Below are 19,217 nucleotides of genomic sequence, written 5' to 3'. Positions count from 1 at the left end.
CATTTAACATAGCCATAGCTTTCAGTGCCAAAAAGTCGGAGCGATGTTTTGGTTAATATTTTTTGCTATCGTTATGGCTCACAGTGAGCTGTGGTCCTACAAGCTAAATTAGACGTTTGTATCTTTGTTGCTGCTTTATTTGCCAATATTTCAATGAAAATGTGAATCAGAACCCTTCTAATATTAAAACGTATCCAGAGAGGTAGGTGGCAGCCCTGAAAGCAAGTATCTGAACCCTCTGTTTGGACTTTGCTGCCATCCCGTGGCCACACTTGAGACTACAGTAAAATTCACAGACAACACTGATTCAAAGGTATCACTGCGCTTAAAAAGTAGTCCTTGGGCTTTAGGATAGTCTATTATTTTTTGCTATGATTCAGCAACATATGTCTACATTAAATCTGAAGTATTGAAGTATTGAGTAGATAAAGAGGATTTGTTTTGACCTATTAGGCGTTAAATAGGTGTTTTTAAACAAGTTCAAAGCGTATTAATTATTTCAGTGAAGAGGCGTATAAATCAATCGCGGGACTTCTTTTCTCCTCATCTTGGATTCACCTGTGCTGAACTTCAGTTGGACCGAAAATACAAAAATCTTTCTTCAACGGTGAGTACCTAATACTCTTCCGTATAAAAGTAAAGTTACCGAAAGTATTTTATCATCTACATTCAATTGTTAATATATTTCCAAAGTGCATACTCGTTTGAAATTTAATTCGTTTTTACTTCATCATCGTTGACTAATAAATTGCAACCGAGTTTTAGTGTAGTTTAAAGGCAACACTAACGAATTTTCGAAAACCTTCCTGAATGTAACACTTAAACATAAAATCTGCTGTAAGGACTTCATGGTAGCTTTTGTGAGCATGCTAGTGCTAACCAACTTGACCTATGCTAGCGGAGAGCGCATGTTTAGCTAGTTAGCGGCGCCATTTTTACTGCAACAGAAAAAAGGAGTAGTTGATGCTTTATGTGCTTATAAAATGTATTTAGGGTTAGGGTTTGGCAGTCTAAATGTTACTGTGTTAGGTTAGGTGCATGTTTAAATGCTATATTCAACTAACGGTTGAATTTAATTGTTCATTAGAGGTTCTGTTCAAGACGTTAAAAAATGACTGGTCGTGCACGAGCGAGATCAAGAGGAAGAGCACGTGGTCAGGAGACCACAGCACCTGGCGCGGTAAGGGCAGGCTTTGCCATCCTTGTGTATTTACCTCAAATTGATTGCTTGATATTCTATATATCCATCTTTCAATATCTCTGTGATGAAGTAGCTTTTCAAGGACTTTTACTTTTTAAAGTGACTACTATATTTTTTGGAACATTGAACTTAATTACACTTTAAACAGCATTAAGTATTGAGTACAAAATAAAAACACAAAAAGCCAAAACAAAGAGGTCCAATTTTTCTGACAAGAAAATGGCCAGTTGTTTTGTTTTGACAACACACACCAGTCACAATAAACACGAGAATAAACCCACATTTCACCCCAGAACAACTGTTGAATTTTACTTTAGGTCACAGGTGTCAAACTTAAGGCCCGGGGCCAAATCCGGCCTGCAAGATGATCTCATATTTCTGTTATAACTTGTCAGTATGATGTCTGCAGATTTCTTCAAGTATAAAAATATAATCTTATCCTTGATGATTTAAAGATATCCTTGTTAAGTCACAAAATCTGAAAAAGTAAGAAGTAAAAATATTTAGATATGAAGTCAGGAATGTGGAGAAAAAATTTAATTTGTGTTTCAATTTCACATTTTTAATTTAGCATCTCACAATTAGGACATAAACTTAGTATTTTGAGTTTTAATTTCATACTTTGAGCTTTTCAACTGATAATTTTGACTCCTCATAATATTTTGGGCTTTAAGATTTATAATTCTAATTTTTAAGTGATATTTTGAACTTTTTAACTAATTATTTGTATTTTACCTCATACTTTCAACTCTAAACTTTGACTTCATAATCCCATAGTTTTACCTTTCAGACTCACAATTTAAAGTTTTGAATTTTGACTTTTAGTTTCATGATTACAGATTTTATTTCATATTTTGACCTTCTAAACTCATGGTTTTGACTTTCTTTCTGATGTATTTGCCATTAAAAAAAAAATTTTTCAATTTCATGTTTTGACCATTTTGAACTACTTAAATTTACTTTTCTCAGATTGTGAGCCTTGAAATTTGTCTTTTTAACTTTATAAATGTCAAAATGATTTATAATAAGTGCTGAGGTTTTTTTTCCCCCTCCATATTTTATTACTGGTGAAATGAGGTCGACAGTTTATGGTTAAAAAGTTGACGCTGTTGGCCCCTTAGGTTAGTCCTGAGTCCAGAATCCGGCCCCTGCTTTGATTGAGTTTGACACCCCTGCTTTAGGTTATGGGTCTGTTCAAATGGCCCTTTTAGTTTAGAAAGGTTCCTAACTGGGTGTAGAAGTGTTTTTGTGTGAGCCATAATAAGAACCATTTGAATTATCCACATGATAAGGAAGGGGCCTCATTGTCCCTTTTATTGTCTCCTTGAGAATAGGATACACTGGACCATCCTCTCTGAAAGGAGAGTAGAAAAGATGACCCACAATTCTGTTGCATGAACTTTATTTAAAATGATGCACTTGTTGATCGTTCATCAACACAATCCATAAATATGGCTGTAACATCACCTTCACTGAATACAGATTGAAGTTAGTTAAACCTGTGTTTTTCCTCTTAGTTTAATGTCTGTAGTAAGGACTGTGTTCGCTGTGCAAAGCGTATCTGTCTGTCTGGGGCTCTAACACAGGTTGGGTCGCCTTGGTTTGTTTGTAGCTCAGCGCTGCAGTGATTCCACTTAAGAAACAGTTTGAAATGTGTTTAAATTCCTGACACGCTTAATAAGTCCATGTTCAGTCCTAGAAGTGAGCTGTGGGGTTAAATGAGAAAGAGATGTATGTAGAGCAGTAGCTGTAAACGCTACACTTGCAGAAAGTTGCCGGTACCGCTGCAGAAACTTAGTTGAACAATGATAAAAACGCTACCTCCAACAATTCCTTTACAATTAAAGTCTGTAGCTGCTAGTTTATTGAGGGTTTAGATTGTGAACGTCCCAATAGGAAATAAGGTGCAGGCGATTAAAGCTCGACTCACCTCAGCTTAACAAAAGTGAAACCTAAAACTACCGGAGCAGTAACACAATACTGAACATAGAGATTTAAAAAAAAAACATTTTTTGCTCAGACATAAATTCTGTATGCCATCACAGGTTTCTGCAAATAATTGCAGTCTTTCTGTGTTTTTGTGAATTCCCCTTGCAGTAAGTCAATTTTTTGAGACCAAATTACAGCTTGCTCTTACCCAAGAGGAAAATTTATTTGGTATTTGTTACATTTTATTCATAAAATAAAGGCAAAAACATGCTTTAATAAATTTTTAGTCATTTGTGTGTTTTTTTGAAACAAGGATAAGAAAAAATTGTTTAAAATTGTAAATCAAATTTTTTAAAAAGAAAATGAACAACTAGATTTTTAGGCTATATCACCCAGGCCTTACTTCTAGTAGCAGTTCAAACACTGATTGAAGCTTTTTTCTGTATTGGATAGTTAAGTGCATAAAATGCATGTTGTATCCTTAACTTTATTAATTTAATAAGACAAGGCTGTAGGAGAATGAATCTGTCAAAAATTACAGTCTAAATCCTTCACGCTATATACCTTTCAGTTGCACTTACATGTTTGCAACAATCACTTATAAAATTAAGGTATAATGCAGGTGTTTGCCTTCAACTTCAACTAGAGGTTTTAAAAGGGGGTACTATGCCAAGGCAGATTAACAGAATTTACTTTTAATATGGCAATATTTTTAAAAACACAAAGCCTCCTAAAACTGTTAATGGAACTTGCCAGAAAACATAGCTGTAAGGACTCTAACTTAGAGCTCTCAAAGGACAAATGGTACTCTAATTTTAGAAAACTGAGCTTATCAACTCACTACAAGTACACTTTCTATGTATCTTGTTGTTCTATTGTAGTCTTTGGAGTGGATTCTTTGAATGAATGAATTCTTCAGCGTTCAGGGACAACAAAATACTGAACAGAAAGAAAGAAAGACGGCTTTGATTGTTCTGAGCAGACTCAGTTTCGTTGGAAGTTCTGTGCTTTGCTTTGATGCTGAATATGAATTAACATTTCTTGAACGGATTACCAACGCATTTCAAACTCATTTTCTCTTCAAGAGCCAGTCTCGAGAGCCCGCACCTGCACCTGCACCACCTACAGAGGGGGAGCTGGTTGGAAGAGGGAGACAGAAGGGCACCCCCGGACCCTTCAGTGGAGAAGGTTTGCTCAAACACAGTCAAGTTGTATTCATTTTCATAATTTATTATGTTTTATGTTCCTTCATTGTTTTTAAAGGAAAATATTTAAGTAGTTTAAGGTAAAACTTTGTAGTGTTGAAGGCACTTTTTATTCACCTTCCAATTAGGAGATGTGAAAAATTAAATAAGTATGTCATTGACTTTTAGCTTAAAGACTCAAGATGTACTTAGATGATTTGTACTTTTGCTCTTAAGTCCCAAAAGCCTAGGAATCTGGAAAAGCGTTTAAAGTGTGCAAACTTCTCCTGCTCTCGGTTTACTATTATTAATTTTTGTGCAGACTTGTGCACAGTCACATTGTGTGTAACTTGTACTTTAAATTTTGCCTTTTTTGGTTGTTTGTAGCTGTACTCCAGATTTCAGCAGGATTTCAGCAGGTCAAACTTGGCGAAAGAGGCGGACGCCGCCGGGACTTTCATGATGCAGGGATCAACACCAGGCAGGCGATGGAGCATGTTAGGGATTCAAAGACGGGTCTGTTACCTTTATTAAACTTGTCTACACCAATACAACTAGCAAATCTACATGCTGAATTGATACAGTACCCAGTTATTATCTTTCTCCTTAGGAACCTCTGGCCGTAGAATTCAACTGTCTGCAAACTTCTTTCGCATCCTGTCCCGCCCTCAGTGGGTTCTGTATCAATACCATGTGGACTTCAAACCCCCAATGGAGTCCCGTCGCCTGAGAATTGCTCTCCTTTTCCAACATGAAGAGACACTAGGGTCAGCACGGAGCTTTGATGGAGCTCTGCTTTTTCTGCCTCACAGACTTCACAGCAAGGTAATCTGATTACTAATATCTGCAAACATCTTGAAATAATTTAAAAGTATAGCACAGTTGTTGTCTGCTTTGAGGTTTTTTTCAAAAATGTTACTTCTGTTGTGATCCAGTGGTCCTACTGTAACCTCATTAGGAGCACGGGTTTTGTTGGTGATCTTTGTACTTGCTCTCAGATTAAAAATATTTTTTCTTTTCTTCTTCAACCCTGTGTTTAGGAGACTGTGGTCTTCAGTGAGACAAGGAATGGGGAGAAGGTTCAGATTACAATCACCTTGACAAACGAATTGCCACCAACATCTCCTGTTTGCATTCAGTTTTACAACATCATCTTCAGACGGTAATGGTTTCATTTTCTGAACAAAATATTAAGGACTATAGTAATTTCATTGGCAGAGTAGATTAAAGTATGTTCAAATTGGTAGATTTGCTTTTCAGCAGTGTAAATGAAGTTATCTTCACACTGAAATGGCTTATTAAATCCAAAACTAGACACTTCAGGTCTTAATACTTTTTCCTCTCTCTACAGGATCTTGAAAGTTCTCAACATGCAGCAGATTGGACGCAACTACTACAACCCTGGCGATCCACTCAACGTCCCACAACACAAGTGCATTAATTTTTCTTGCTCTTTTAAGCTATTGAGTCATTTAAAGTGTGATTTTCCATAAGCATTAACACAGCTTGTCTGTAATTCTTAATGCAGAGAAGGTTTACCCCCCTCTTAGTATTATATAGCAATAGGGTTCACTTTTAAAAAGTCGTCCTTGAGGCAAAAATAATTATCTGCAAGGTGTTTCCCCCCTGAAGTTTTGTTAAAGTGTAATCTAGAAAAAAAAACCTCATTTTTCATCATAAATATTAAGCCCATCCCATCTGTCTTAGGCTGACCATCTGGCCAGGCTACACCACCACCATCCTGCATTACGAGTCGTCTATTATGATGTGTACGGATGTGAGCCACAAGGTCCTGCGCAGTGAGACGGTCCTGGACTTCATGATCAACCTGAGGCAACAGTGTGGAAACCAGCGCTTCCCTGAAATCTGTGCCAAGGAGCTCATTGGACTCATTGTCCTCACCAAGTACAGTCCACATTTCACTTGATCTATTTTTGGTTCCTGTGCAGAAGTTTTGATGGAGATGCAACGATGTAAGAATTTCATGTCACGATTATAGTGACCTGAAATTTCACAATGCTAACGTGTGTCTATCCTATGAGTTGATAAGCCAAGGCTAAAATGCTCCTTACACACGCCTGTTTGTCACTGCTCTGAACTCTGGGTATTTTTTTCATTTTCAGTTGCATGCTGTCTGGACATACCATGATATTAAAGCACAGTTGTTGCAGTTTTAGTAACAACTAAAACTTGAGCGGTGTGATAAATTATCATGGTTATCATTCTAACCAGTCGCAGTTTTATCCCGAGTGTCGATGCTAGGCTTGACAGAGATGTTAATCAGCTCAGAAGCTTAGGAGCACCAAAATTTTGAAATCTAATTTTCTTGACTGAATGTCTTTCCCTGATACCTCTCATGTTTTTTTAAGGTACAACAACAAGACCTACAGGATCGATGATATTGCCTGGGATCACACTCCCAACAACACTTTCAAGAGGGGAGACACAGAAGTTTCCTTCAAGAATTACTACAAGAGTGTAAGTGTTTTGTCTTCAATAATTGCACCCAGAAGGAAACAATAAATGTTAAGTCTAACTCAACACTGGCTCAAACCCAGTTTAAAGGGCTGTAAATGTTAAGTAAAGACTCAAGACTCTGTACACTAGTGTTGAGAATCTCTCTAAGGTTTAAGGGGAAACGTAGTAGCTGCTGTAGGGACCTGATTTTTTTTTTTTTTGCTGTATCTATAGAGAAAGCAAACCAATACACCTTAGCATTATTTTTCAGTCAATTCACTGTTGTTCTTCATGCAAATATTAATACTTTTTGCAATTTTATACATATTATTCAATACTTTTCCCCCAGCAATATGGCCTGGACATTGTTGATGGAAACCAGGTACTGCTGGTCAGCCATGTGAAGAGGCGGGGTCCTGCTGGAGGTCCTGAACCTGGCCCTGCCTTACTCATCCCTGAGCTGTGCTTTCTTACAGGTGAAGCCAAACTCCTGCTGACTCTCCATTCAAAATGGCAAAATTTAAGGCATTCACTGCTTCATGCATAGCATTGATATAAACTGTTGAAAAGTTTGCAATCCCACTGCAGCTTTTTTTTTTTTTTAACAATTTGTTAACCATACAAATGCAGAAAAGTTTAATGTTGATCAAAGAGATTTGCGGAAATGCCCTGGAAACTTGTTCAGGGAAAGAGTTTTGTAGGGAATGCTGAGAAGATATAAAGGTCTCATGACTTAGATTTGCATCATAAAATCGAAATGTGCTTTCCGCTGACTGCAGTGAATTCTTCAAATCTGATGTCCTTGATTAGAGTGATCATTTGTGAACCATCAGCACTTTGTGTTGGACAGGCCTGACTGACAAGATGCGAAATGATTTCCAAATAATGAAGGACCTGAGCAGTCACACACGACTGACTCCGGATCAGAGGGAGGGACGCCTCAACAGATTCATCTCCAGCATTCAGAAGTAGGTGATGGCAGTAGCCTACTGTGTTATTTGTGTGTACATAATGACCCCTGGCAAACAGTAGAGCCTGCATGGTTTTGACAATTACCATGTAACCAAATATTTTTTCTTACCTTTTTTTGATATGAGTGAAGAAGTAAATATTTCAAATGCAGTTTGTCAAAAGTGAATTTCAAATCCATAACAAGTAGGGATTGGATTTTACAGATTTGGTACTACAGTACTTGCAAATCATAAAAAACAAATGCATAGCACACATGGTTGCCCTTGGCTCACTGCTTTTTTATGGTGCAATGCCCATCGGCATTTCAGATCCCAGCTCTAAATGAAATAAATGGTCGACTGAGCACTTTTGGATGTATAGGTGCAAAGAGAACATCAACACAAGACTCCATTGTATGAACAAGAAGTTTTTCAACCTTATTCAGCCATCAGCATCAACCCATCTACAGACCAAAACATGCTACTCTGACACAAAATAGCTAACAATAACACGAGTCTATGGATGGATCTGTTTACAAGCCAGCAGTAATGGTCACTTTATCCTCATATTCGTTTTAACACCGTTAGGATGATGACTCTTAAGTGACTTATAAGATTCGTCGAGGGCCTCTTTCTACTCTTTGCAACCTTTGCAGGGCAAATTCTACACACACGGTTGTGTTATCCTCCCAGTAAATACTGAGTAACGCCACATGTCAGCATTTTAGCACAGGGGCTGCTTCCTCTTCTTCTCTGGTGCTTAACAGCGGGTCGTGTACTGCGGCGCCACCTGCTGTTTTGGAATGTGTAGTGTCGTGAGAAAGAAAACAAACGCCAGCACTACCGTGCTGACAAAAATGTGTTATCGGGGCTAGTCGTCACGATATAATTTCCTGTTATCGGCCGAATAATTATCGGCCCAATAGTTATTGTGCACCCCTGATTTCAAGAAATAAAGGCTTGAAATATTTCACTCTTTGTAATGGGTCTATATGATTCATGGGTTTTACTTTTGAAATGAGTGACAAAAAAATAGAAATTTTCCATGATATTCTAATTTTTTGAGATGTACCTGTATACTGGAGGAAGGAGCCTGATCTTGTTGGTTTCCCACAGGATTTTAAGAGACAATGTCGGAGGACTGCGAACTGTCTTGGAGTTGAATGCATTAATGCCATGCACTTTAAGAGTAAAATTAAGGGGCTAAATCTATGAAAATTTTCTCTTTATACTATTTTGTGCTATTTTTAAATCGGAGGTGTATGGATTACAATTTGATTGGCTGATTGTAATTTTTTTTTCTTGGTGTGACCTGATATTTATTGGATGATCCAGATTTTCTTTATTTAAAAAGTATCTTGACATCAAAAATTATGTTTTTACCTAGTCTTTAAAGGATTGTTTTTTTCTAAATTAAAAAAATCTAAACTGCAACATGTCACATGACCATCTCTGGTTTTTACTTGAACTAATCTCCACCAGAAAACTGTCAGCCTTTATTTCCTGCATTCTTGTTTACTTTTTACTGTGTTCAGCCCTACTTGTCATGTAACTGGGAAATTAATTAAATCACAGGAAAAAAAAAGGACGTATACAGCAGCTTTAATCTCTGTAACTCCTGAAGGTTTTATAAATTAAATAACGTGCAACTAAAATCAGAGAAAGCTTAATTCAGCTAGAGCTGAATATCTTACCTTACGCCTCTCTCCTCACTCCAACATCATTTATGGGTGCAAAAATGTTTTACTATTGCTATAAACTCTGAAATCAAAATTCATGTAAAGTGATGTCTGATTAAAGATCACGCTCACATACTGAGGTTTGTCTACTTGAAATAAGATTTTCTGAATATTGATTGAATTAGCATTGCCCTGCTTGTGTTTAAGCAAGACACAGTGGGAGCACGCAAATCCATGCAGATGTGCAGATCCGATATGGATATGAGGTAGAGAGGGCAGAGGGGACAATGTGTTTTACCTGAAAATTTTCAAAGCCTAGCCCCCTCTCCTCTAGTCTTTGAGTGTCTGAAGTTCAGTCACACAATGCAGAGCGTTCAGCAGGGCCAAGAACTCTGGAGCTGATCACTGTTTGTGCAGCCCTGCCCACATGCATGTACACCATGCAGGTTCCCTGCCGATTAGGCCAATAGGCTGTCAGCTATATGAAATGCATTATTGGATGGGCAAATTAGACTGATAAAAATTTGACTATGGCGGAGCACTATGGTCTAATTAATTGATGGGAAACCCTGGACTATGTAAATGCATACATGCAATTGCACTTACCATTCAATTCTGATACTGTTGCATTGTTTTACCCTCTTTCTGCTACACAAATCAATGTCTGTAATGCTTTCTGCCGGCCTTTTTTTTTTTGTCAGTTTTATGTTTCACTGGGTTTTATACTTGTTAACTGCCACACAGTATGTGCACAGTTACTAAACATTTACTCAAGTAATGACGGCTACATTGACTAATCTACTACTGTACCCATCCCTAATCAGTAATTTTTCCTGTCGCATCACTTATTTATCCTAAGATTTCTATTAGTTTTTTTGGTTAATCCTGATGGCCCAACAGTTTGCCTCACTTCCCCTTTCAGCTTTTTGTGTAATTGGTCTGATAAGAAGCAAATATGTCAAACATGAGAACATCTTTATGCAGCATAGCTTGTGTTTGATTCTAAATATTTAAAATAATTTCTCAGGAATCCTCAGGCACAGTCAGAGTTGGATAAGTGGGGACTCAGCTTCGATAGGACGCTCCTAAACCTGACTGGCAGAATCCTCCCAGGGGAGAGGATTTACCAGGGACCAAGATCGGTAAAATGTGCTTGGGGTTGCTTTAATTTGCTCTTTTGAATTCATTAATTATGAGATTAACATAACTTGTTTCCGCTCACCTAGTATGATTTCAACCCACAATCAGCCGACTGGTCCAGAGAGATGCGTGGGGTACCTTTGATCAGCTCACCTCCACTGAACAACTGGCTCCTGCTTTACACCCGCCGTAACGGCAACGAATCACAATCTCTCCTTCAGACCCTCGGCAAAGTCTCAGGCCCACTTGGTATCCGCATGCAGAGAGCCACCATGTAAGTTTCAACCTGAGAGTAATTCAAACAGACTGACTGCACCACCTTGTGTCAGGAGGGAGAGCACTGAATCCTTAAAGGTTATTTAAAGAATTCACACTGGTGTCTACATCCTTGAATCTTGAGCTTTTATGTCAACATGAGGAAAAAAAAAAGTTTGCTGCTTACAACATGTATGGCAGAGAATACATTCTGCTTTCTGTGCTGTCATGATTTTTTGTACAATTGCACCTTTACCTTTTAACACTATCTCGGGAACAAGAAAAGGTACACCTTAAGGTCTGTACTTTGATCATGGAAATTAAGAAAGATAGCCATTTACTGCCACCTCTTTTTAAGCCACTCTGATTAAACTGGCTAATTTTTGCTCAGATAGCTGAGTTCTGATTGGCTGGTCATTTCTCCACCTAATTATTGTAACCCGTTTAGGATTGAGTATGAAGATCATCAGGAGTCTCTGCTCAGAGCTCTGCAGCATAATGTTGGACCTCAAACACAGATGGTAAGTGACTTTACACACACACGTAATTATGTACTCTATGTAAAGGCAGAGCTCTTCTGTATTTGGGTTGTAAGTTACTCCGTGCTCTGACATGTTCTTTTTGACCTTAGATGAACTTTAATGTCTGCATCGGGCCCATTTGTCAAATGTCCTGTGTGTTTCTAAAGCACAGACATTTGTGAGTATTTTCCTAGTATGACACTTGTTTATTTGTCAGGTTGTGGTGGTCCTCCCCAGCAACAGGAAGGACAAGTATGACAGTGTCAAGAAGTATCTGTGTGTGGACTGCCCCGTGCCCAGCCAGTGTGTGGTTGGCCGTACGATCAGCAAGCCTCAGGCGCTCATGACTGTGGCCACCAAGATCGCACTGCAGATGGCATGCAAGATGGGAGGAGAGCTGTGGAGTGTGGAAATCCCCGTAATTCCTGTTAACTCTAAATTTGTACATTTAAGAGATGCGTAGATGAGATCTTATGGGAAAGCTTTAACTGAGTAGTTCTCAGCAGATGAACCTGGCAGATGTTTTGAAGCTTATTTTTAGCCTGAATGAGAGCTATGGTGATCAAATTGCTGTATTTTTAATTTGCTAATCCATGTGTATGACCTAAAAACTAAACCAGACATTATGGAGTAGTTTCACTTGTAATCAGTGATGGATATTAAAAGTAACTATTCTGTCCTTGACCTCTTTGTGCAGCTCAAGCAACTGATGATTGTGGGCATCGACTGTTATCACGACATTTCAGCAGGAAAACGGTCCATTGGAGCGCTGGTGGCCAGCCTGAACAACAGCATGAGCAGGTCAGGCTCTATAGCAGTAACTTAAGTCTTTACTGGCAGTGTCAGAGCTCTGGACTAAGGTTGTAACATCTTTAATGTCTTTGTACAGGTGGTACTCAAAGTGTGTGCTGCAGCACAAAGGTCAGGAGATCATGGATGGACTGAAGATGGCCTTATCTGGTTAGTCACTTTGCTATGTCATCACATTTCAACTAACTTGGCTTTATGTAAAGATGAATGCTCCTTGTAAGTGAGGTCAAAATATTTGATTCTCTAGCCTGCAGGTCATGAGCCCAACATGTTAACAGGACATGAGTGAAACAGATCACACACTGCTTTTTTTTTTTTGAAGCTACAAACAAAAAGTCTCTATCTCGTGGATGCTGACTGTTAATAAACTTGGTTCCAGCTGTGCACTGACCAGGAGTAGCCATACGGAAGAGCAGCTGTGGCAGAAACCTCTAATTTAAACCAACAGTTAGACTGCAAACTTCGGCCATTTGTCCTGCATGTAAAGTGTGATCTGCTTTCCTTTGCAGAATGATAGTTTAAGTAAGATTTCCAAAAGCTGATATGTGATTGTGTTTTTAAACTGAGATGGATAGTTTTTTTTTTTTGGTGATATGTTTAAGTCAAGTGCTTAAGGAGTTAATCAGAAAATGCAAGCTAAATCCTACACCGAGGACTATTTGATTACAAATCCAACTGGGCCAAATTTTAAAATCAAGAAATGTAGCCAGCCCAGACATGTTCAGCGCCCAGTAAGCAGTTGATAATGTCAAATTTCAAACCAATCCAGATCAATTTGGTGAAAAATATGCACTTTTTATACGTAGTCTTCCCTTTAAACTTGGCAACAAGACAAAAGCACGTAGAAACAAGTGCATAAAAGCACAGAGCTGTATTTGAATATGACCTGAGATAGTAAAAATGTTTTTTTTTTTCACTTAATAAAAATAAAATGTATAGAATAAAAAATCAAATGAAATTCTGTAAACAATAATTTTGGTCACATCTTACCCCGGCATATCTTAAAGTACATATAAACTGAATTTACACAGTTGTAGCTACAGTTGAACAGGACATGTTTTAAACTCGGTACCATAGGGCTACTTCTGTCAGCATTGCTACCCACGCTTCAAAACAACGCAGTGCATTGTAGGTAGACTGTTGCTAGGCTATTCTGAGTGTTGCATTTATGGTCTGAAATACTGTGTGAATTTATGAAAACTTGAAAAACAGGTTGCTCTCTGCATCTCTGGCATGACCACAGGCTGGGCCACTTGGGGATTGGTTCTGGGTTGCATGTGGCCTGTGGGCCGCTAATTGAATATGCTGTCCTACACAGTTGCAACTTGGCTGCAAGAGTTTCTTGAATTGGTTCTAAACTTTTATTACATAACTAGCAGTGAAAGGACAGCTGCTTCAGCATGTAATGCTCGTTTTTATCCATCTTTCGTCATATTATTATTATTATTATTATTATTTTTTTTTTTTTAAGAGTAGAAGAATATGCCTGCAAAAGTTGCGTTTAAATTATACCATTTGAAGTCTTTGTAGCTGCTTGCAGTTTTTGAAACTTGATCAGAGTTCTCTGGTTTGTTTTAAAACCCAAAGCATGGGACGTGTTTTCCATGTTTGTATTTGGTCTGTGTAAGCAAAGCTGCCATGACTGTTTTTATTTTCTAGGTGCACTGAAAGACTACATGAAGTTCAACAACTGCTTGCCTTCACGCATCATCGTGTACAGAGATGGAGTGGGAGACGGCCAGCTGCACAGCGTGGTCAACTACGAGGTCTCTCAGATCTTGGAGTCTATTAAGTCCATGGGACACGACTACATGTGAGTTATGCGGTGTCCAGTTGTTTATTCAGTAAACACTGCTGCACTGAGATGTATCGATGAGAGCAACACTTCAGGGTTCTTTGCCCCGTCCCTTTCTGGCTGAAAATATTCCATCAGAATAAATGGTGGTAAATGGGCAAATGGTGGGCGTTTTTTCAAAACATATTCTAGATGTGATGATTAAAATGTTAAGTTGTTGGTGAATGAGTGGAATAATCTATGAACAGGCATGCAGACTAAAAGTGCTGCTGTCACAAAACGATACTTGGTTTAAAAAAAAAAGAACACATCACTGGTCCCATATTTTACCACTTTACTCTTTTCTGGTTTCAGCTGAAAACCACTGAGCTCTTCTTTTACCTTTTCTGTCCTTTGTGGATGAAAAATGTACAGGATAGTGTTTACCCACCTTGCTACCAGAGTATTAGCATTTACCACAACTACATTCTCAGTTGTTTTGACCCAAATGAGGGTGTAGTCTCTCAAGTGAGCACAAAGTTCTTTTGACTGAAACACAACCATGTGCTCTGCTACTGATTAAGTGTCTGCTGGTCTTACACTCTCTCCCTCTACTCGTTCGAGGCCCAAGCTGAGCGTGGTGGTGGTGAAGAAGCGCATCGCCACCAGGTTCTTTGTCCAGAACAACGGCAAATCAGACAACCCTCCCCCAGGCACCGTCGTTGACTCAGAGGTCACCCGCCCAGAGTGGTACGTGGTTTTTAAGCTGCTTTTAATAAAGGAGCCAAACTCAGACCTCAGTGTGTATGAAAGTATTTAACTGTTAGAGCCAAGATACTTTAAAGCTGCTCTGTGCCAGATGAAGGAATGTTGCAGCCCTAGCCTCTGGTTCAGCTTCTGTCTTCAGTGCGTTAAAAACATATTTTTCAGCTGTTCCTGTTGAAGATGGCTTTTATCGATAATGCTTTTGATTTCTGTTAACTTTGACTTTTTGTACCATTGTAAATTTACTCCATGTATTTTGTAATATTTTTATGAAATGCTATGTGTCATGATGTTGGCTCTATAAAAATAAATGATGTCACTCAGGTACGACTTCTACATCGTGAGCCAGGCCGTCCGCAGTGGAAGCGTGTCTCCGACTCACTACAACGTGGTGTACGACACCAGTGGACTAAAGCCTGACCACATGCAGAGGCTCACCTACAAAATGTGCCACATGTACTTCAACTGGCAGGTAGGTCGACTCAAAAATAACTGCATCAACTGACGAGTGCGGCTTCGCACTTTGAGAACTTCGGCTGTGCTGCATAGGGCTGTCACGACTCCAGAACTCCAAACTTAAATATGATGCACAATCTTGACAGAATGGCTGTTAATTTCTAAGATTCTGAATCCATTCAGAAAGTCCATAAATTACACAATTTTCCCACTCAAAGCATGCTGCAAAATTTCACATTTTCTTCTTTCTGCAAGGGTGCCTTGCTGCTGAAATGACAAATGTGTGTCGCTATTGATGTTTGAGAATGGTGCGTGTTTATTTACGTTTGTGTGGTTCTGTTCTCTTAAAAACAGTGGAGTTGTTTAAACATACTGAAATCCTTAATATATAATATTTGATATGTTTGTTTCAGGCTGAAGTATTTTTAAAGACTGTTTTAAAGTGGGGAAAAGAATTCATTTTAAAGCTGGTTTTAAGAAGCAGGCAATTTTTGTTCGGACTGAGTTTTTTTTTTTTTTTTTTTTTTTTAATCTGACACTGCAGAGAAATAATTCACCAAATTCAATGATGCTACCAGTCATTGAACCATCACAGGACCTGATGATGATGATAATAATAGTAAAATACTCAATGTTTTTTATGAGAGTAATTTGTTTTTTGATTTTCTGGTTGAAAAAATGTGGCGTTGTGTAAACAGACTTGCCTTTAAAAAGTTTCAATTCCCAAAATTAATAATCACTATTTGACATGTTTGTTTCAGGCAGACGTCGTTATAAAAGATTGACTTGTTTAAAGTGGGGGAAAAATCTTTTATATATATTTTTACAGCAGCTTTTGGGAAGTGGACATTTTTTGTCCAGGCACAAATGTGTTAGGACATTAATGGAACTTTAAATAGTTAATATTAAAGGTTTTCACCAGTAATGCGGACATGTTTATTTAAGATTTCTTCTGTATTTAGATCAGTGTAATCTGTTATCAAATATGTTAGATATCTTGACGGAATCAAATTAGTTTTAATGTCTTTTTGATTTATAATTTGCATCTCCTTAGTGCAGACTGGAGTTTATCCTGAATTTAGATCCCTGTAACATTCTGTATAGAAAATGTGTTTTAGTTTGGGAATCAGTTCTAAATCAAATGGTGAGATATTGAAGCATTCGCAGTCCCAGGATTGATACTGATACCTGTTTTAATAAAGGTGTTTCCTCCATGTAGCCCCAACCTTGCAAAGCAGATGGATATGCCTGTTTGCATGTTTTTCACTGGTGAATCTAGCTTGCAAAGCGCCCGTCTGAACAGCTAGGGCCTGGGTAGAAAGTGACAGGACCAATCAGCGACAAGGGGCAGAACTTTTGGGCGTGGCAGAGTCGCGATGTATGCAAGCAGTGACAAGAGGCCGGTGCAGTAAGGGCAGAAGAGATTAGCATGGATGCTGCTTAAGCGCCAGTTTTATCAGAACTTGATGACATTTCTTCATTAAAGAAGAACAAATAACAGCATTGAGCTGTTTTTAAAAAACGACAAGTCATGTACTGACATGTCTACAGTCGCCATGGTTCATGTTATGCAGATACTGAGTTCACTCCTTCAGTAGGGGCACAGCTTTGTAGCGGCTACGTCACGTGTTTTGGTGTTCTGGTTGGCCCGTAAAGATGTGGCAGACAGAACATTCATCCTATCACCCTAAAAGTTTTTTTTTAAATGCTCTGCCGTTTCCCAAATGCTGTCTGAGCGGTTTTCAAGGTGGATGTGTGAAACAAATCCATCTGGCGTGCCAGGTTAAGGCCCCCCCCCCCCCCTTTGCGGAGAATCTTAGCCCAATATGGACTTCCAAAACAACTGCACCGAGCCATCGCAGCTCAAATCAAGCTGTCTGATGCAGTCTTCTGCAGTTCAGCTTATCAAGTTGCAGGATGTTGCAAGCAGATAAAAAAGGGGGAAAAAGGAATAGAAATCTCGTGTGGGAAGGCTATAATCACTAATTTTGTTAGTCATGCTATGAGCTTTAGAACCTAACCCGTACATTTAAGCATGATGTACAGCAGAGGAGACGGGAGTGTTTACAGGTCAACGTTTCAGAGTGAAAACAAAACAAAAAAAAAATAGATTTAGCAATGTAATCATTTCCAAGAAGCAGAAAAATGTGAAGTCGGAATAGAAATATTGTTTTGAAAAGGCTCTTGTTGTTCCACATATGACCGGCGGACGCGTGACGCTATATGAGATAATCCATGAGAAACTTGAGGCTGTAGGAACTAGATTTGTCTGTTGAAATCAATTATTCACAGCACATGGCTTCTTTATAACAGGACTGAGCTAGGGAAGCATTTTTATATCAATATGTGCAGTGAAATTCTGCTGCCATGCTCCAAAGGCTATGACAAGAAAGAGTTGGCAATGAATTACTCACATGCACATGATATACAGGGTTCTCATACAGCTTTAATACTCAAGTTTAAGACTTTCTAAGACCTTAGCCGATATAGATGAGTACCAGATTTTTTTACGGCAGGTGGTCAAAAAGTAAAGGCATGAGATATTCCTTGATACATTGGACTGAATTGGCTTGTTTAAAGTACATTGTTTATGCAAGACAAAGATGATTTGGTCATAAACACCCAAATTTGATGATTTCTGGCATGTTAAATATGTCTTTTTAATCAATATACAGTACAGTGATGCTTTTATCATCCAACAATTATATTGTCAAAAAAGTACTGATTAAAATCTATGGAGGTGGAAAACAAAGATTGGAAAAAAACAGATCTAAGTACATTTGCCATCTAAAAGGTAAGATGCCTCGCTAGTTAGTAAGACTTTAAGGCCCTTAAATTTAAAGTCTGATTTGGTACCCTTCAAGACTTTTTAGGGATCTGCAAGAACCCTGGATATACTAACACATGATCATGATGAATGCCTGAAAATGTTGATGTGATGTACTTGTCCTTTTGTAGAGTCAGACTTAATGTGCATTAACTTCAGAAATAAATCACGTCTAACTGAGAGACTGGTGTCCTTCAGCTGCAGTAGTGTGAACTGGCAGGTGTTTAGAACGTAGAAAAGCCCATTGCTAGCGCTTGTGAGTTTCAGCTCGACTTGTCTGAATCATGGGTCTGAACTGGGCTTAAGGTGCACAAAAAGATGAGCAATGATTCAGAGCTGAATTGTGACCAGTGTTTAAGAAAAATTTAGACAGGGTGCATTTTATTTGAAATTTCAAATGGGCTCTTTTTTTAAGGCTTTGATACATTTCACTACTAAAAATCAATGAAATAGTGCATCAGTCATGTTAAGAATATTGTGCAGCCAGTTAATACATTGATAATTTCAAAGGGCAGAAAGACAACACCTTTATTTCAATGAAGAAATACTATGAAATATGAAAGTGTGACTTATTTTGATATTTCTGTTCCAGGGGACCATCAGAGTACCCGCTCCCTGCCAGTATGCCCATAAGCTGGCATTCCTCGTGGGTCAGAGCATCCACAGAGAGCCAAACGTGAAACTTGAGGACCTCCTCTTCTACCTGTAAGGACAGAAAAATGCTGGGCTCTGACTCTTTGGTTACCTTGTAGAGAAGCATGTTGTACATACGTTTGTATGTAAACCTTTCTTTTTTTTGTAAAGTTCTTCTGAGTTTAAAAGCAAATAGGTTCAAAATGTTGATAAATGATGAGAGTTCAGTTGTTTGTAGAGTCAGAGGAGTCTGTGTATTAAATTACACAGTTTGAGGTTTCTAATGAATATTGAAGTTAAATTTCAGATTTAAATGTGTGCAGTGTCCCCCGTTTGACACTTAGTGATGTGGATAAAGATATTTAAAGGTCCCTCGTGAGTTAACAAAGCTGAAATCAGACTTGAATTCATGTACCAACTTCAGTATCAATGTTTTTGGTTTTTCAGTCAGGAAATCTTTTAAAATAGCACTTTCTTTGTAGGAATACAAAAATTCTGAGTTTTTAAATGAGCCACCTTGTGATTTAAAGATGAAAGTGCTGCAAGTGTCCTCCATAGTGAGGAAAAAAGTATTTTTGTTTGTGTCAAGGCTCAATACTGTTGTAATAAACTTTTTGTTCCACTTTTTGTGTTTTG

The 19,217-nt window shown here is 38.4% G+C and overlaps 1 protein-coding gene across 1 annotated transcript; it reads left to right on the top strand.

Moving 5' to 3' along the window:
* The first annotated feature begins 524 nt into the window (after window positions 1-524).
* On the top strand, window positions 525-19,203 carry piwil1 (piwi-like RNA-mediated gene silencing 1). The gene is made up of 21 exons (XM_041788175.1): window positions 525-607; window positions 1,088-1,180; window positions 4,216-4,318; window positions 4,702-4,830; window positions 4,925-5,139; window positions 5,355-5,476; window positions 5,666-5,746; window positions 6,022-6,219; window positions 6,684-6,792; window positions 7,121-7,247; window positions 7,622-7,739; window positions 10,428-10,542; window positions 10,627-10,814; window positions 11,244-11,316; window positions 11,534-11,734; window positions 12,014-12,117; window positions 12,206-12,276; window positions 13,786-13,939; window positions 14,525-14,650; window positions 14,990-15,137; window positions 18,541-19,203. Exons 2-21 carry the CDS (start codon window positions 1,112-1,114, stop codon window positions 18,655-18,657), a joined length of 2,568 nt encoding a protein of 855 aa, XP_041644109.1. The 5' UTR covers window positions 525-607; window positions 1,088-1,111; the 3' UTR covers window positions 18,658-19,203.
* The last annotated feature ends 14 nt before the right edge of the window (window positions 19,204-19,217 follow it).

This window comes from Cheilinus undulatus, linkage group 5 (genome assembly GCF_018320785.1).
Source record: "Cheilinus undulatus linkage group 5, ASM1832078v1, whole genome shotgun sequence".
Lineage (NCBI taxonomy): Eukaryota > Metazoa > Chordata > Actinopteri > Labriformes > Labridae > Cheilinus > Cheilinus undulatus.
Note: the sequence above shows the minus strand (reverse complement) of the source record. Positions and strands in the feature narration are given on the sequence as shown.